General features: G+C 43.6%; 1 protein-coding gene across 5 annotated transcripts in view; it reads right to left on the bottom strand.

Moving 5' to 3' along the window:
- LOC121286956 (myosin-7-like) overlaps positions 1-15,480 on the bottom strand; it is a 92,333-nt gene that overhangs the window by 39,940 nt on the left and 36,913 nt on the right. For all 5 annotated transcript variants that reach the window (XM_041204300.1, XM_041204304.1, XM_041204302.1 and 2 more), the window contains one exon: positions 722-845. In XM_041204300.1, the coding sequence (XP_041060234.1) occupies positions 722-845 (124 nt within the window). The remainder of the gene's footprint in view (positions 1-721; positions 846-15,480) is intronic.

The following is a 15,480-nucleotide window of genomic DNA, read 5'->3' as shown; positions in this document are numbered from 1 at the left end:
ATTTCAAGTCTCACATGTTGAAACTTTTACTGCTTAGGTCCAAAACCTCGGGAAACTCCTCACAGCATTTCTGTCTCTTTAGTGCATCTCACTCTGTTACAATTAGTGGGATCTTCCTCTGCACTTCTCCATTTAGCTTTGATAGCAGTGTCTTTACTAAACCTCAGTCAAGCTGCACTATACTCCCTGGGGAAGTTGTTTAGTTTCCCTGATTGCTCAGCGAGTGAATGTATCGCTCGGTGTAGCAATGTTTGAGCTAGTGCTGGAAGTGATCATGGGATGGGTGGACTAGGTGTACGGTTGGGGGTCTGATTCCATGTCTTTGCTGATGTTGCAGTTATGAGCTGGTGTCTGGCGGAGTGTATGGTGAAAGGTGGAGTGCACATTTACAACAGCCCCCTCATCCGCCCCCCTGTTCTGGGTCAGGGAACACGGATAGTGAGAAAGGAGGAAAGAGGAAGATTTCAATTTGAATAATAGATTTAAAAAATGAAAATAATTAAAACAAGGGCAGAAAGAGAATCAGAAGGTAAACATTGTGAGGAGGGGCTCAGATAAATGTTTAATTTTGTTGTCTTTTCTAAAAAGAATTATCTTTAAGGATTAATATTTGACAAATAATATTTGTGATTTTGGAACTCATCTATTAGTGTAAAATCAGTCCATGGAGACAGGGATATTTTGACCTTGTCAAAGGGCAATGATATAAATACATTCTTACCTTCGTGTGACCAAACCTATACTGAGTATGGTCAATGTCGAGAGACCCCAACAATTTCTCTGTTGATTTCCTGCTGTCGATAAACTTGTCTTCTGGAACAGCCGATGGGTTGAGAATACGATAGCTGTAAATGTAGGAAGGAGAGATCATGAGGATGCGAGTCTAGTCTGGGGGTGTCCTGTTACTCACACCAATCACACTAAACAATTGGATGAAAATAATATAAATTATATCTTTACATTTCCCAGCACTTCACACAACGTGTAGTGTAGTGACTGTTGTTAGATTTAGAATCAGCAGTGATGAATGGCTGGGCCTAGCTTGGGGGCAGAATGTTCCTCCTTATTCTGCTAATAGGGGCATGGAATCTTTAACACAAAGGGGCAAAGGGGAACTCAGGTAAGCTGAGGGCAGGATGCAGCACTCTCAGGTGAACTGCCGTCTCAATATGCAAAGAAAATAAGAGAGGGAGAAATTAGAACCTGAGAGAAAACTAGCAAAAAATATAAAAACAAATGGTAATAGCTTCTGTAAGTATATAAAAAGGAAGAGAGTAGCTAAAGTAAACTTTGATCAATAGAGGGCAAGGCTGGGAAATTATGAATGGGAAACAAGGGAATGACAGAGATTTTGAACAAGTATTTTGTATCTACCTTCACTGTACAAGACACAAACATCTCACAAGGATAGTAGAAAATCAAGTGTAAAAAGGAGGGAGGAACTTAAAACAATCACAATCACTAGAGAGAAAATGCCAGGAAAACTAATGAGACTAAAGGCTGACAAGTCCCTTGGACCTGGTGGCCTGCATTGTAGGGACTTAAAAGAAGTGTCTGCAGAGATAGTGGATGTATCGGTTGTAATCTTCCAAAATTCCCCAGATTCTGAAAAGATCCCAGTGGATTGGAAAACCACAAAGTAACTATTCAAGAAAGGAGGGAGACAGAAAGCAGGAAACTGTAGGTCAGTTAGTCCAACATCTGTCATAGGGAAAATTATGAGGGGGCTGGATAAAGTAGATAGGGAGGAACTGTTCCCACTGTAAAAGGATCAAGAACAAGAGAGCACAGATCTAAAGTGATTTGCAAAAGAAGCAAATATGATGCAAGAAAAATCTTTTAAACACGAGTGTTTCGGGTCTGGAATACACTGCCTGGAAGAGTGGTAGAGGCAGGTTCAATCGAGGCATTCAAGAGGAAATTAGATAATTATTTAAATAGAAACAATGTGCAAGGGTACAGGGAAAAGGCAGGTGATTGACACTGAGTTATAATGCTCATTTGGAGAGCTGGTGCAGATGCAATGGGCTGAATGGCCTCTTCCTGCACTGTAACAATCCTGTGATTTTGTGAAATGCTGGAATCTATTATAAAGAGGTATGAGCAGGACATTTAGAAAATCACAATATAATCAGGCAGAGTCAACATGCATTTGTGAAAGGGAATCATGTTTGACTAATTTATTAGAGTTCTTTGAGGATGTAACAAGCAGGGTGGATAAAGGGGAACCAGTAGATGTGTACTTGGATTTCCACAGAGCATAAAATAAGATGCCATATTAAAAGGTTACTGCATGAGATAAGAGGTCATGACATTGGGGGTGAAAGTGTCTGCAAACGGATATTGGTAGGTTAGGTGAGTGGGTAAAAATTTGGCAGACGTACAGCACATTGGTGAGACCACACCTGGAGTCCTGTGTACAGTTTTGGTCTCCTTCCTTAAACAGGGATATACTTCAGTGGAAGCAGTTCCGAGAATGTTCACTCGACTCATTCCTGGGATGACGGGTTTGAAAATGAGGAAAGGTTGATCAGGTTGGGCCTCTGCTCATTGGAGTTTAGAAGAATGAGAAGTGACCTCACTGAGACATGTAGGATTCTGAGGAGGTTTGACAGGGTCAATGCTGAGAGGATGTTCCTGGGGGAATCGAGAGCTCGGGGACACAGTTTAAAAATAAGGGGTCGCCCATTTAAGATGGAGATGAAGAGGACTTTCTTCACTCAGAGGGCAATGAATCTATAGAATTCTCTTCCACAGAGAGCAGTGGAGGCTGAGTCATTGAATATATTCAAGGCTGAGTTAGACAGATTTCTGATTGACAAGGGAGTCAAAGGAGGAGGCAGGAAAATGGAGTTAAGGCCACATTCAGATGAGCCATGACCTTAATGAATGGTGGAGCAGGTCCAAGGGGTGAATGGTCCCTTGAGGGGGAGGTGATGCCTTAGTGGTATTCTTGCTGCACTAGTAATCTAGAGACCCAGGGTGATGCTCTGGGGACACGGGTTCAAATCCCACCACGGCAGATGGTGGAATTTGAATTCAATAAAAAGCTGAAATTAAAAGTCTAATGATGACCATGAAACCAATGTTGATGTTGTAAAAACCCATCTGGTTCCCTAATGCCCTTTAGGGAAGGAAATCTGCTGTCCTTACCTGGTCTGGCCTACACGTAACTCCAGACCCACAGCAATATGGTTGACTCTGAAATGCCCTCTGAAATGGCCTAGCAAGTCACTCAGTTGTATCAAATGGCTACAAAGTCTCAAACAAGGAATGAAATCAGACGGACCACCCGATATCGACTGGAGACACTGGAAACGACAACGGCAATCGCAGCCCTGTCGACACTGCAAAGTCCTCCTTACTAACACATGGGGGCTTGTGCCAAAATTGGGAGATCTGTCTCACAGACTAGTCAAGCAACAGCCTGACATAGTCATACTCACGGAATCATACTTTACAGATAATGTCCCAGACACCACCATCACCATCCCTGGGTATGCCCTGTCCCACCAGCAGGACAGACCCAGCAGAGGTGCGGGAACAGTGGTATACAGTCGGGAGGGAGTTGCCCTGGGAGTCCTCAACATCGGCTCCAGACCCCAAGAAGTCTCACGGCATCAGGTCAAACATGGGCAAGGAAACCTCCTGCTGATTACCACGTACCGCCCTCCCTCAGCTGATGAATCAGTGCTCCTCCATGTTGAACATCACTTGGAGGAAGCACTGAGGGTGAAAAGGGCACAGAATGTACTCTGGGTGGAGGACATCAATGTCCATCACCAAGAGTGGCTCGGTAGCACCACTACTGACTGAGCTGGCCGAGTCCTTAAGGACATAGCTGCTAGACTGGGTCTGCAGCAGGTGGTGAGGGAACCAACAAGAGGGAAAAAACATACTTGACCTCATCCTCACCAACCTGCCTGCCACAGATGCATCTGTCCATGACAGTATCAGTAGGAGTGACCACCGCACAGTCATTGTGGAGACGAAGTCCCACCTTCACACTGAGGATATCCTCCATCGTGTTGTGTGGCACTACCACCATGCTAAATGGGATAGATTTCAAACTGATCTAGCAACTCAAGACTGGGCATCCATGAGGTGCTGTGGGCCATCAGCAGCAGCAGAATTGTACTCTAACACAATCTGTAACCTCATGGTCCAGCTTATCCTCCACTCTACCATTACTATCAAGCCAGGGGATCAACCGTGGTTCAATGGAGAGTGCAGGAGGGCATGCCAGGAGCAGCACCAGGTATACCTAAAAATGAGGTGTCAACATGGTAAAGCTATAACACAGGATTACTTGCATGCCAAACAGCATAAGCAGCAAGTGATAGACAGAGCTAAGAGATCCCACAACCAACAGATCAGATCTAAGCTCTGCAGTCCTGCCACATCCAGTTGTGAATGGTGATGGACAATTAAACAACTCACTGGAGGAGGAGGCTCCACAAATATCCCCATCCTCAATGATGGAGGAGCTCAGCACATCAGTGCAGAAGATAAGGCTGAAGCATTTGCAACAATCTTCCAATCTTCAGCCAGAAGTGTTGACTGGATGATCCATCTCGGCCTCCTCTGGAGGTCCCCAACATCACAGATGCCAGTCTTCAGCCAATTCGATTCACTCCACGTGATATCAAGAAATGGGTGAAGGCACTGGATACTGCAAAGACTATGAGCCCTGACAATATTCTGGTAATAGTACTGAAGACTTGTGCTCCAGAACTTGCCACGCCCCTAGCCAAGCTGTTCCAGTACAGCTACAACACTGGCATCTACCCGGCTATGTGGAAAATTGCCCAGGTATGTCCTGTACACAAAAAGCAGGACAAATCCAATCAGGCCAATTACTGCCCCATCAGTCTACTCTCAATCATCAGTAATGTAATGGAAGGGGTCATTAACAATGCTATCAAGCGGCACTTGCTTAGCAATAACCTGCTCCCTGATGCCCAGTTTGGTTCCGCCAGGGCCACTCAGCTCCTTTTTACAGCATTTGTTCAAACATGGACAAAAGAGCTGAACTCCAGAGGTGAGGTGAGAGTGACTGCCCTTGACATCAAAGCAGCATTTGACTAAGTGTGGCATCAAGGAACCCTAGCAAAACTGGAGTCAATGGGAATCATGGGGAAAACTCTCCATTAGTTGGAGTCATACCTAGCACAAAGGAAGATGGTTGTGGTTGTTGGAGGTCAGTCATCTCAGTTCCAGGACATCACTGCAGGAGTTCCTCAGGGTAGTATCTAGGGCCCAACCATCTTCAGCTGCTTCATCAATGACCTTCCTTCCATCATAAGGTCAGAAGTGGGGATGTTCGCTGATGATTGCACAATGTTCAGCACCATTCGTGACTCCTCAGATACTGAAGCAGTCCATGTCCAAATGCAGCAAGACCTGGACAATATCCAGGCTTGGGCTGACAAGTGGCAAGTAACATTCACACTGCAGAAGTGCCAGGCAATGACCATCTCCAACAAGAGAGAATCTAACCACCACTCCTTGACATTCAACATCCTGGGGGTTACTATTGACCAGAATCTGAACTGAGCTAGCTATTTAAATATTGTGGCTATAAGAGCAGGTTAGAGGCTAGGAATCCTGCAACGAGTAACTCACTGCACAGAATGAGGCCATTCAGCCCTTCCTGTCCATGCCAGCTCTGTAAGAACAACTCAGCTGGCCCCACACCCCCACCTTTTCCCTGGTGCCCTGAAAATATTTTATCTTCAGGTAATTATACACGTGTCTGCTCATTCCACCAGCCTGTCTATGGCGCTGTGAAGTCTCTTCACAGATCACAATATTTCCAAGTTTTATATTATCTGTAAATTCTGAAGTTGAACCCATATACAGCCAAGTCTGGGTCATTAATGTAGATCAAGAAAAGCAGAGCTTCTACCACTAACCCCTGGGGAACGCCACTGTAAACCTTCCTCCAGTCTGAAAAACAACCATTCACCACTACTCTCCAACTTCGTATCCATGCTGCTGTTGCCCCTTTTATTCCATGATCTGTAACTTTGCTCACCAGTCTGTTGTGTGGCACTGCATCAAATGCTTCTAGGAGTCCAGGTACACCACATCAACCACATTACCTTCATCAATCATCTCTGTTACCTCTTAAAAACTCCAGCAAGTTGAGTGCTCCTTGAATGCACAAAGTGTGAAACTGGGAGTTTGATGAGTGAGGGACCAGAAGGTTTAATCTCTTTCTAAAGTCCAGTTTTTGTTTACGTTTATCAATTAATTAAAAATACTGTTTAAATTAAGAGGCAAGTTAAGTTTCTTCTAGTCTTAAACAGAGAGGAACTTGCAGTGGGAGGGGGAGGATCCAGTTGTCATGGTCCATGTAGGTACCACTGACATAGGTAAGACTAGGAAAGAGGTTCTGCATAGGGAATATGAGGAGCTAGGCACTAAGGTAAAAAGAAGAGCCTCTCTGGATTTTTACCTCAGCCACATGCAAATTGGCATAGAATAAATAAAATTAGGGAAATGAATGCGTGGCTCAAAGCCTCATGTGGGTTCTGGTTCGTGGGGCACTGGCACCAGTACTGGGGATATTGGGGGCTGTACCATTGGGACAAACTTCACCTGAACCATGCTGGGACCAGAGTCAGCAATAGCAAAGCTTAACTAACAAGAGGGGGGAAGGAATCATTTAGGAGAAGATTAGTAAATTAAGGGAAATGGCAAGGTAATAGATCAAGGTAGCAAGAAAGGTAATAATAATCAGAGTATGACAGGAAGGGACAGTGATTGCAAACCTATGTGCCAGCAGATAGGGCCAGAGTTTACAAAAACTCTAAACAAAAACCCCCGAATTCGGGGCTCTGTGTCCGAATGCCCACAGCATTCGTAATAAAATAGATGAATTATCAGATCAAATAGAAATTCATATGTATGACCTGATAGCCATCACAAAGAGATTGCTACGAGGAAACCAAAACTGGGACCTGAATCTCCAAGGGTATGTGACATTCAGGAAGGACAGGAAGCTGGGGAAAGGTGGTGGGGTAGCTCTGTTAAGTAAAGAGGGCATTAGTACTGTCGCGAGAGATGACCTTAGTTCTAAAGATCAAGACGTAGAATCAGTTTGGTTGGAACTAAGAAACATAGAAACATAGAAAATAGGAGCAGGAGAAGGCAATATGGCCCTTCGAGCCTGCTCCGCCATTCATTATGATCATGGCTGATCATCCAACTCTGCTCCTGCTTTCTCCTCATATCCTTTCTTCCCTTTCACCCCAAGAGCTATATCTAATTCCTTCTTGAAAACATACAATGTTTCAGCCTCAACTACTTTCTGTGGTAGCGAATTCCACAGGCTCACCACTCTCTGGGTGAAGAAATTTCTCCTCTTCTCAGTTCTAAATGGTCTACCCCGTATCTTCAGACGAGGACCCTGGCACAGAACCATGGAAGTATCCCCTACCATCGGGAATATCCTTCCTGCATATGTCAGTCCCGCCATCCCAGGAATCAGTCTGGTAAACATTCACTGCACTCCGTCTATAGCAAGAACACCCTTCCTCAGATAAGGAGACCAAAACTGCACACAATATTCCAGGTGTGGTCTCACCAAGGCCCTGTATAATTGCAGCAAGACATCCTCGCTCCTGTACTCGAATCCTCTGGCTAGGGTAAGAGAGAGGTAAAAGTGGACATTGGGCCGCTGGAAAATGATGCTGGAGAAGTAGTAGTGGGGAACAAAGAAATGGTGGAGGAACTGAATAGGTACTTTGCGTCAGTCTTCACAGTGGAAGACATGAGCGACATCCCCAAAGTTCAAGAGAGTCGGGGGGCAGAGGTGAGTATGGTGGCCATTACCAAGGAGAAGGTGCTAGGAAAACTGAAAGGTCTGAAGGTGGATAAATAACCTGGACCTGATGGATTACACCCCAGAGTTCTGAAAGAGATAGCTGAAGAGATAGTGGAGGCGTTAGTGGTGATCTTTCAGGAATCACTGGAGTCAGGAAGGGTCCCAGAGGACTGGAAAATTGCTAATGTTTAAGAAGGGAATGAGGCAAAAGACGGGAAATTACAGGCCGATTAGCCTGACCTTGGTCGTTGGTAAGATTTTAGAGTCCATTATTAAGGATTAGATTTCAGAATACTTGGAAGTGCATGGTAAAATAAGGTAAAGTCAGCATGGTTTCATCAAGGGGAGGTCATGCCTGACAAATCTGTTAGAATTCTTTGAGGAGGTAACGAGTAGGTTAAACAAAGGAGAGCCAATGGATGTTATCTACTTGAACTTCCAGAAGGCCTTTGACAAGGTGCCGCACAGGAGGCTGCTCAGTAAGATAAGAGCCCATGGTGTTAGAGGCAATGTACTAGCATGGATAGAAGATTGGCTGTCTGGCAGGAGGCAGAGAGTGGGGATAAGGGGGTCCTTCTCAGGATGACGACCAGTGACTAGTAGAGTTCTGCAGGGGTCAGTGTTGGGACCACAACTTTTCACTTTATACATTAAGGAACTGAGGGCATCCTGGCTAAGTTTGTAGATGATACAAAGATAGGTGGAGGGACAGGTAGTATTGAGGAGGCAGAGAGGCTGCAGAAGGATTTGGACAGGTTAGGAGAATGTGCAAAGAAGTGGCAGATGGAATACAACGTGGGGAAGTGTGAGGTCATGCACTTTGGTAGGAAGAATAGAGGCATAGACTATTTTCTAAATGGGGAGAGAATTCAGAAATCTGGGGTGCAAAGGGACTTGGGAGTCCTAGTCCAGGATTCTCTTAAGGTTAACTTGCAGGTTGAGTCGGTAGTTAGGAAGGCAAATGCAATGTTGGCATTTATTTCGAGAGGACTAGAATATAAAAGCAGGGATGTGCTGCTGAGGCTTTATAAGGCTCTGGTCAGACCATATTTAGAATATTGTGAGCAATTTTGGGCCCCGTATCTCAGGAAGGATGTGCTGGCCCTGGAGAGGGTCCAGAGGAGGTTCACGAGAACGATCCCAGGAATGAAAGGCTTAACATATGAGGAACATTTGAGGATTCTGGGTCTATACTTGATGGAGTTTAGAAGGATGAGGGGGGATCTAATTGAAACTTACAGAATACTGAAAGGCCGGGATAGAGTGGACATGGAGAAGATGTTTCCATTAGTAGGAGAGACTAGGACCCGAGGGCACAGCCTCAGAGTAAAGGGAAGGCCTTTTAGAACAGAGATGAGGAGAAACTTCTTTAGCCAGAGAGTGGTGAATCTATGGAATTCATTGCCACAGAAGGCTGTGGAGGCCAGGTTATTGAGTGTATTTAAGACGGAGATAGATAGGTTCTTGATTGGTAAGGGGATCAAAGGTTACGGGGAGAAGGCGGGAGAATGGGGTTGAGAAACTTATCAGCCAAGATTGAATGGCGGAGCAGACTCGATGGGCTGAATGGCCTAATGTCTGCTCCTATGTCTTATGGCTATGAAGGCCAAGATACCATTTGCCTTCTTTACCGCCTGCTGCACCTACATGCTTACCTTCAGCGACTGGTGTACAAGGACACCCAGGTCTCGTTGCAAATTCCCCTCTCTCAATTTATAGCCATTCAGATAATAATCTGCCTTCCTGTTTTTGCTACCAAAGTGGATAACCTTATATTTATCCACATTATACTGCATCTGCCATGCATTTGCCCACTCACTCAGCTTGTTCAAATCACACTGAAGCATCTCTGCATCCTCCTCACAGCTCACCCTCCCACCCAGCTTTGTGTCATCTGTAAATTTGGATGTATTACATTTATTTCCCTCATCTAAATCATTAACATATATTGTGAATAGCTGGGGTCCCAGCACCAATCCCTGCGGCTCCCCAATGGTCACTGCCTGCCATTTGGAAAAAGACCCATTTATTCCTACTCTTTGTTTCCTTTCTGCCAACCAGTTTTCTATCCATCTCAATGCACTACCTCCAATCCCATGCGCTTTAATTTGACACGCTAATCTCTTATGTGGGACTTTGTCAAAAGCCTCCTGAAAGTCCAAATAAACCACATCCACTGGCTCCTCCAGAAACAGCAAGGGGCAGAAACATTGGTGGGACTTGTTTATAGGCCAAACAGCAGTGGTAATGTGAATCACAGTATAGATCAGGAAACTAGAGGTGCATGTAACAAGGGTAATACAGTAATCATGGGTGATTTCAATCCACATGTAGACTGGGTAAACCTAATTAGTACTAATGTTGTTGAGGACGAATTCTTGGAATATATGCGGGGTGGTTTTCTAGAGCAGTATGTTGAGGAACCAACTAGGGATCAGACAATTTTAGATCAGAAACAAAAACAGAATTACCTGGAAAAACTCAGCAGGTCTGGCAGCATCAGCGGAGAAGAAAAGATCAGTATTGTGCAATAAAAAGGGCTAACTAATAATTTTGTTGTAAAGGAGACTTTAGGAAAGAATGACCATAATATGATAGAATTTTACATTAAGTTTGAAAGTGATATAGTTCAATCTTAAACTAGGGTTTTAAATCTAAACAAAGGAAACTATGATGGTATGAAGGGCAAATTGGCTCTGGTAGATTGCTAACATTTAAAGAACTAATACTTAGTTTACAACAAAAATGCGTTCCTTTAAGCATAAAAACCCAGCAAGGAAAGTGTTCCGACTGTGGCCAATAAAAGAAATCAAGGATTGCATTAGATCAAAGGAAAAGGTAAGCCTGAGGATTGGGAGCATTTTAAAATTCTGCTAAGGAGGATCAAAAAAAAGATTAAGAAAGAGAAAACAGAATATGAGAGTAAACTAGCGAGTAACGCAAGAACAGACTGTAAAAGTTTCTATAGGTATGTAAAAAGGAAAAGATTAGCAAAAACTATTGTGGGTCTATTACAAGCAGAGCCAGGAGAATGTACTAGAGAAATTAATGGGACTGAAAGTTGATAAATCCCCTGGACCTGATGATCTACATCCCAGAGAATTTAAAGAGGCGGCTGTAGAGACAGTGGATGCATTGGTGATCATCTTCCAAAATTCCATAGACTCTGGAATGGTTCCTGCAGATTGGAAGATGACAAATGTAACCCCAGTATTTAAGGAAGAAGGGGGAGAGAAAACAGGGAACTATAGACCTGTTAGTCTTAAATCAGTAGTAGGGAAAATGCTAGAATCTATTATAAATGATGTGATAACAGGACAGATTAGGATTAGAAAATAAAGGTAAGATTGGGCAGAATCAACATGGATTTATGAAAGGGAAATAGTGTTTAACAAATCTGTTGGAGTTTTTTGAGGGTGTAACTTACAGAATTGATGAGGGGGGAAAATGGTGGATGTGGTATATTTAGATTTTCAGAAGGCTTTCAGAAAGGTCCCGCACAGGAGGTTAGTAAACATAGTTAGAGCACATGAGATTGGGGATAATATACTGGCATGGATTAAGAACTGGTCAATGGATAGAAAACAGAGAGTAGGAATAAATAGGTGATTTTCAGGTTGGCAGGCTGTGACTAGTGGGGTACCACAAGGATCAGTGCTTGAGTTCCAACTACTCACAACCTTGTTATGGCATAGTGGATGGTAAATTCCAAGCTGCTCAAATCCCAGAGGAAAACTTGAAACAGCTGCCACAACTGTTTTGCAATTTGTATTTTATTTCGAGATGCATGCCTTGAATTCAGTAGTAATAAGCCTACCAAGGCTTAGAGGTTCTTTACAAGCTAAATTAAACATTTATTAATAGAAGAAAAGATTTTAAGCACATATATAGGCCTATAAAACACTACTATAATAACTCCTAAACCTCCTAATTAATCTGACTCCCAGTTATAATTCCATTAAGGCAGCAGTAAAGCAACATAAATTTCAATAGACCCAGTCAAAGCACACGATACCCTGGACAGGGACACTCATAGTGAGTTTTCTCAGTTTCAGTTCCAGTAGACAGAAACTTGATGCACAGAGGCTGGAGGCTTTTCACACTTGTTAGGTCTTAGAATTCCTTCTCCCTTACACATAACCATCTCCCTTTTAATATACATTCCACTGTTCCAATATGTCTTTGGAACTTTACTTTTTCCATAACATAAACCTTCTATAGTACTCATTTTATCAGTAACCTTTGGGAAAATAAACACACTGTTTAGCTTAACTTGGTTAGGTGTAACATCCCATCATCCCTTTGAAATTTGAAGTACTCTGGTTTATCTAAAATGCAAATGTTCCTCACACCTCACATTCTAAAACTTCGGCCATGTTTATGTATTTAGCATTTCAAACCTGGCTTCCTTGTTGATAACTCAAAAACTCCAGACCAATTGTTGCTAATTCAATTAAATTCATCACACACACGTCCACACAGAGAAACCAATCCAAACCCCAATATTAACGTACCTTTACAATAAATCACAATAATATTATGAAAATTATTACATTTTCATGACTATCTATATCAATGATTTGGATATGGGGATTAAATGTAACATTTCCAAGTTTGCAGATGACCCAAAGCTAGGTGGAAATGTGAGTTAAGAAGGATGCAAAGATGCTTCAAAGGGTTTTGGAGAGGCTAAGCAAGTGGGCAAAAATTTGGCAGATGAAATGCAATGTGGAGAAATATGAAATTATCCACTTTGGTGGGAAAAACAGAAATACAGAGTATTTCTTAAATAGTGCGAAACCTGGAAATGTTGAACTTCAAAGGGACTTGGGTGTCCTTGTTCATGAGCCACTGAAAGCTAACATGCAGGTACAGCAAGCAATTTCAGAAGGTAAATGGTATGTTGGCCTTTATTACAAGAGGATTTGAGTATAGGAGTAAAGATGTCTTGCTACGATTATATAGAGCCTTGGTGAGACTGCAGCTGGAGTATTGTGTACAGTTTTGGTCTCCTTACCTAAGGAAAAATATACTTGCCACAGGGGGAGTGCAACAAAGGTTCACCAAACTAATTCCTGGGATGGAGAGATTGTCCTATATGGAATGATTAAATAGACTGGGCCTTTATTCGCTGGAGTTTAGAAAAATGAGAGGTGATCTCATTGAAACATGGATAATTCTTACAGGGTTCGACAGGGTAGCTGCAGGAAGGATGTTTCCCCAGGCTTGGGGAGGGTCTAGAACCAGGGGACACAGTCTCAGAATAAGGGGCAGGTCATATAGGACTGAGATGAGGAGGAATTTCTTCACTCAGAGGGTGGGGAATCTTTGGAATTCTCTACCCCAGAGGGCGGTGGAGGCTCAGAGGTTGAGTATGTTCAACATAGAAATCGATAGGTTTTTACATATTAAAAACATACAGGGATATGGGGATAGTGCAGGAAAATGGTATTTTTTTATCCACTCACGGATATGGGCTTCGCTGGCTGGGCCAGCATTTATTGCCCATCCCTAGTTGCCCTTGAGAAGGTGGTGGTGACATGCCTTCTTGAACCGCTGCAGTCCATGTGGTGTAGGTACACCCACAGTGTTGTTAGGGAGGGAGTTCCAGGATTTTGACCCAGTGACAGTGAAGGAACGGCGATATATTTCCAAGTCAGGATGGTGAGTGACTTGGAGGGGAACTTCCAGGTGGTGGTGTTCCCATCTATCTGCTGCCCTTGTCCTTCTAGATGGTAGTGGTCGTGGGTTTGGAAGGTCCTGTATAAAGAGCCTTGGTGAATTCCTGCAGTGCATCTTGTAGATAGTACACACACTGCTGCTACCGTGCATCAGTGGTGGAGGGAGTGGATGTTTACGAACATACGAATTAGGAGCAGGAGCAGGCCATTTGGCCCCTACTATGCCACTCAATAAGATCATGGTTGATCTGAATGTAATCTCAACCCCACATTCCTGGGGTGCCAATCAGGCAGGCTGCTTCATCCTGGACAGTGTCAAGCTTCTTGAGTGTTGTGGGAGCTGCACTCATCCAGGCAAGTGGAGAGTATTCAATCACACTCCTGACTTGTGCCTTGTGGATGGTGGACAGGTTTTGGGGTGTCAGGAGGTGAGTTACTCATCGCAGGATTCCCAACCTCTGATCTACTTTTGTAGCCACTATATTTATATGGCTGGTCCAGTTCAGTTTCTGGTCAATGGTAACCCCCAGGATGTTGATAGTGGGGGATTCAGTGATGGTAATGCCATTGAATGTCAAGCAGAAATGGTTGGATTCTCCCTTGTTGGAGATGGTCATTGCCTGACACTTGTGTGGTGCGAATGTTACTTGCCACTTGTCAGCCCAAGCCTGGATATTGTCCAGGTCTTGCTGCATTTGGACATGGACAGCTTCAGTATCTGAGGAGTTGTGAATGGTGCTGAACATTGTGCAACATCAGTGAACATCCCCACTTCTGACCTTATGTTGGAAGGAAGGTCACTGATGAAGCAGCTGAAGATGGTTGGGCCTAGGACACTATCTTGAGGAACTCCTGCAGTGATGTTCTGGAGCTGAGCTGATTGACCTCCAACAACCACAACCATCTTCTTTTGTGCTAGGTATGACTCCAGCCAGCAGAGAGTTTTCCCCCTGATTCCTATCGTCTCTAGTTTTGCTAGGGTTCCTAAATGCCACACTCAGTCAAATGCGGCCTTGATGTCAAGGGCAGTCACTCTCACCTGTTGAAGTATTAGATCACGATCTCATTGGATGGCAGAGTGGACTTGATGGACTAAATGGCCTACTCCTGCTCCTATTTCTTATGTTCTTACGTGCTAAGTTAGTTAAACACGACTTTCCTTTAACAAATCAGTGCTGGTTTTCCTTAATTAATCCAAATTTGTGCGGGTGACTGTTAATTTGTTTCAGATTATTGTTTCAAAAAGACTTCCCGCTAATGAGGTTAAACTGACCGGCCTGTCATGGTGTAATGGATAAATCCAACAATAACGGTGTAACATTTCTGATTCTCCAGTCCTCTGACACCACCCATGTGTCCAAGGAGGATTGGCACATTCTGGCCAGAGTATTTGTAATTTACACTCTTACTTCTCTCCGTATCCTCAGACATATGTTATTAACTCTTTAAGTATAGCCAATACCTCCTCTTTTGATGTTCATTGACAGAGTTGGAAAAGCCCTCTCAGCGTACTTAGGAATGAACCCATTGTTTTAGCTCTGCTCTAAATGCGCCAGCACCTGAAAACTGGGCAATCCTTCACCTCTCCGAATCTCCTTTCCTGTTGTCATTTTCAGGTTTTGTCCCTGTCGCCACTCCTCAAATTATTTCATTTTTGCCACTACTCCTTTCAGCCCTGGTTGTCACTCTGTGCTGGCATTAAACTCAAGTTTCTCAATTAAACAAGCCTCAATTCTTCATAATGTCTTCTAGTCACCCTCTATATAACACTCAGATTATGGAAGAGTTTGAGAAGAATAATCAGGATTAATGATCCCTCTTGTTTTGCCTCTGGAATCTGCAGCCATTTCTCTAAACCTGGGAGGTTTACAAAGTTTAGGTTTTAGATGTGCTCCTGCATTCCATTGAGGAGGAGCTTGGCTGTGCCACAGGAGCAGGAGTAGGCCATTTAGCCCTTCAGACCTGTTC

The sequence above is a fragment of the Carcharodon carcharias genome, chromosome 14 (assembly GCF_017639515.1).
Source record: "Carcharodon carcharias isolate sCarCar2 chromosome 14, sCarCar2.pri, whole genome shotgun sequence".
Classification (NCBI taxonomy): domain Eukaryota; kingdom Metazoa; phylum Chordata; class Chondrichthyes; order Lamniformes; family Lamnidae; genus Carcharodon; species Carcharodon carcharias.
The sequence above is the reverse complement of the archived record's forward strand: the minus strand, read 5'-3'. Positions and strand labels throughout refer to the sequence as shown.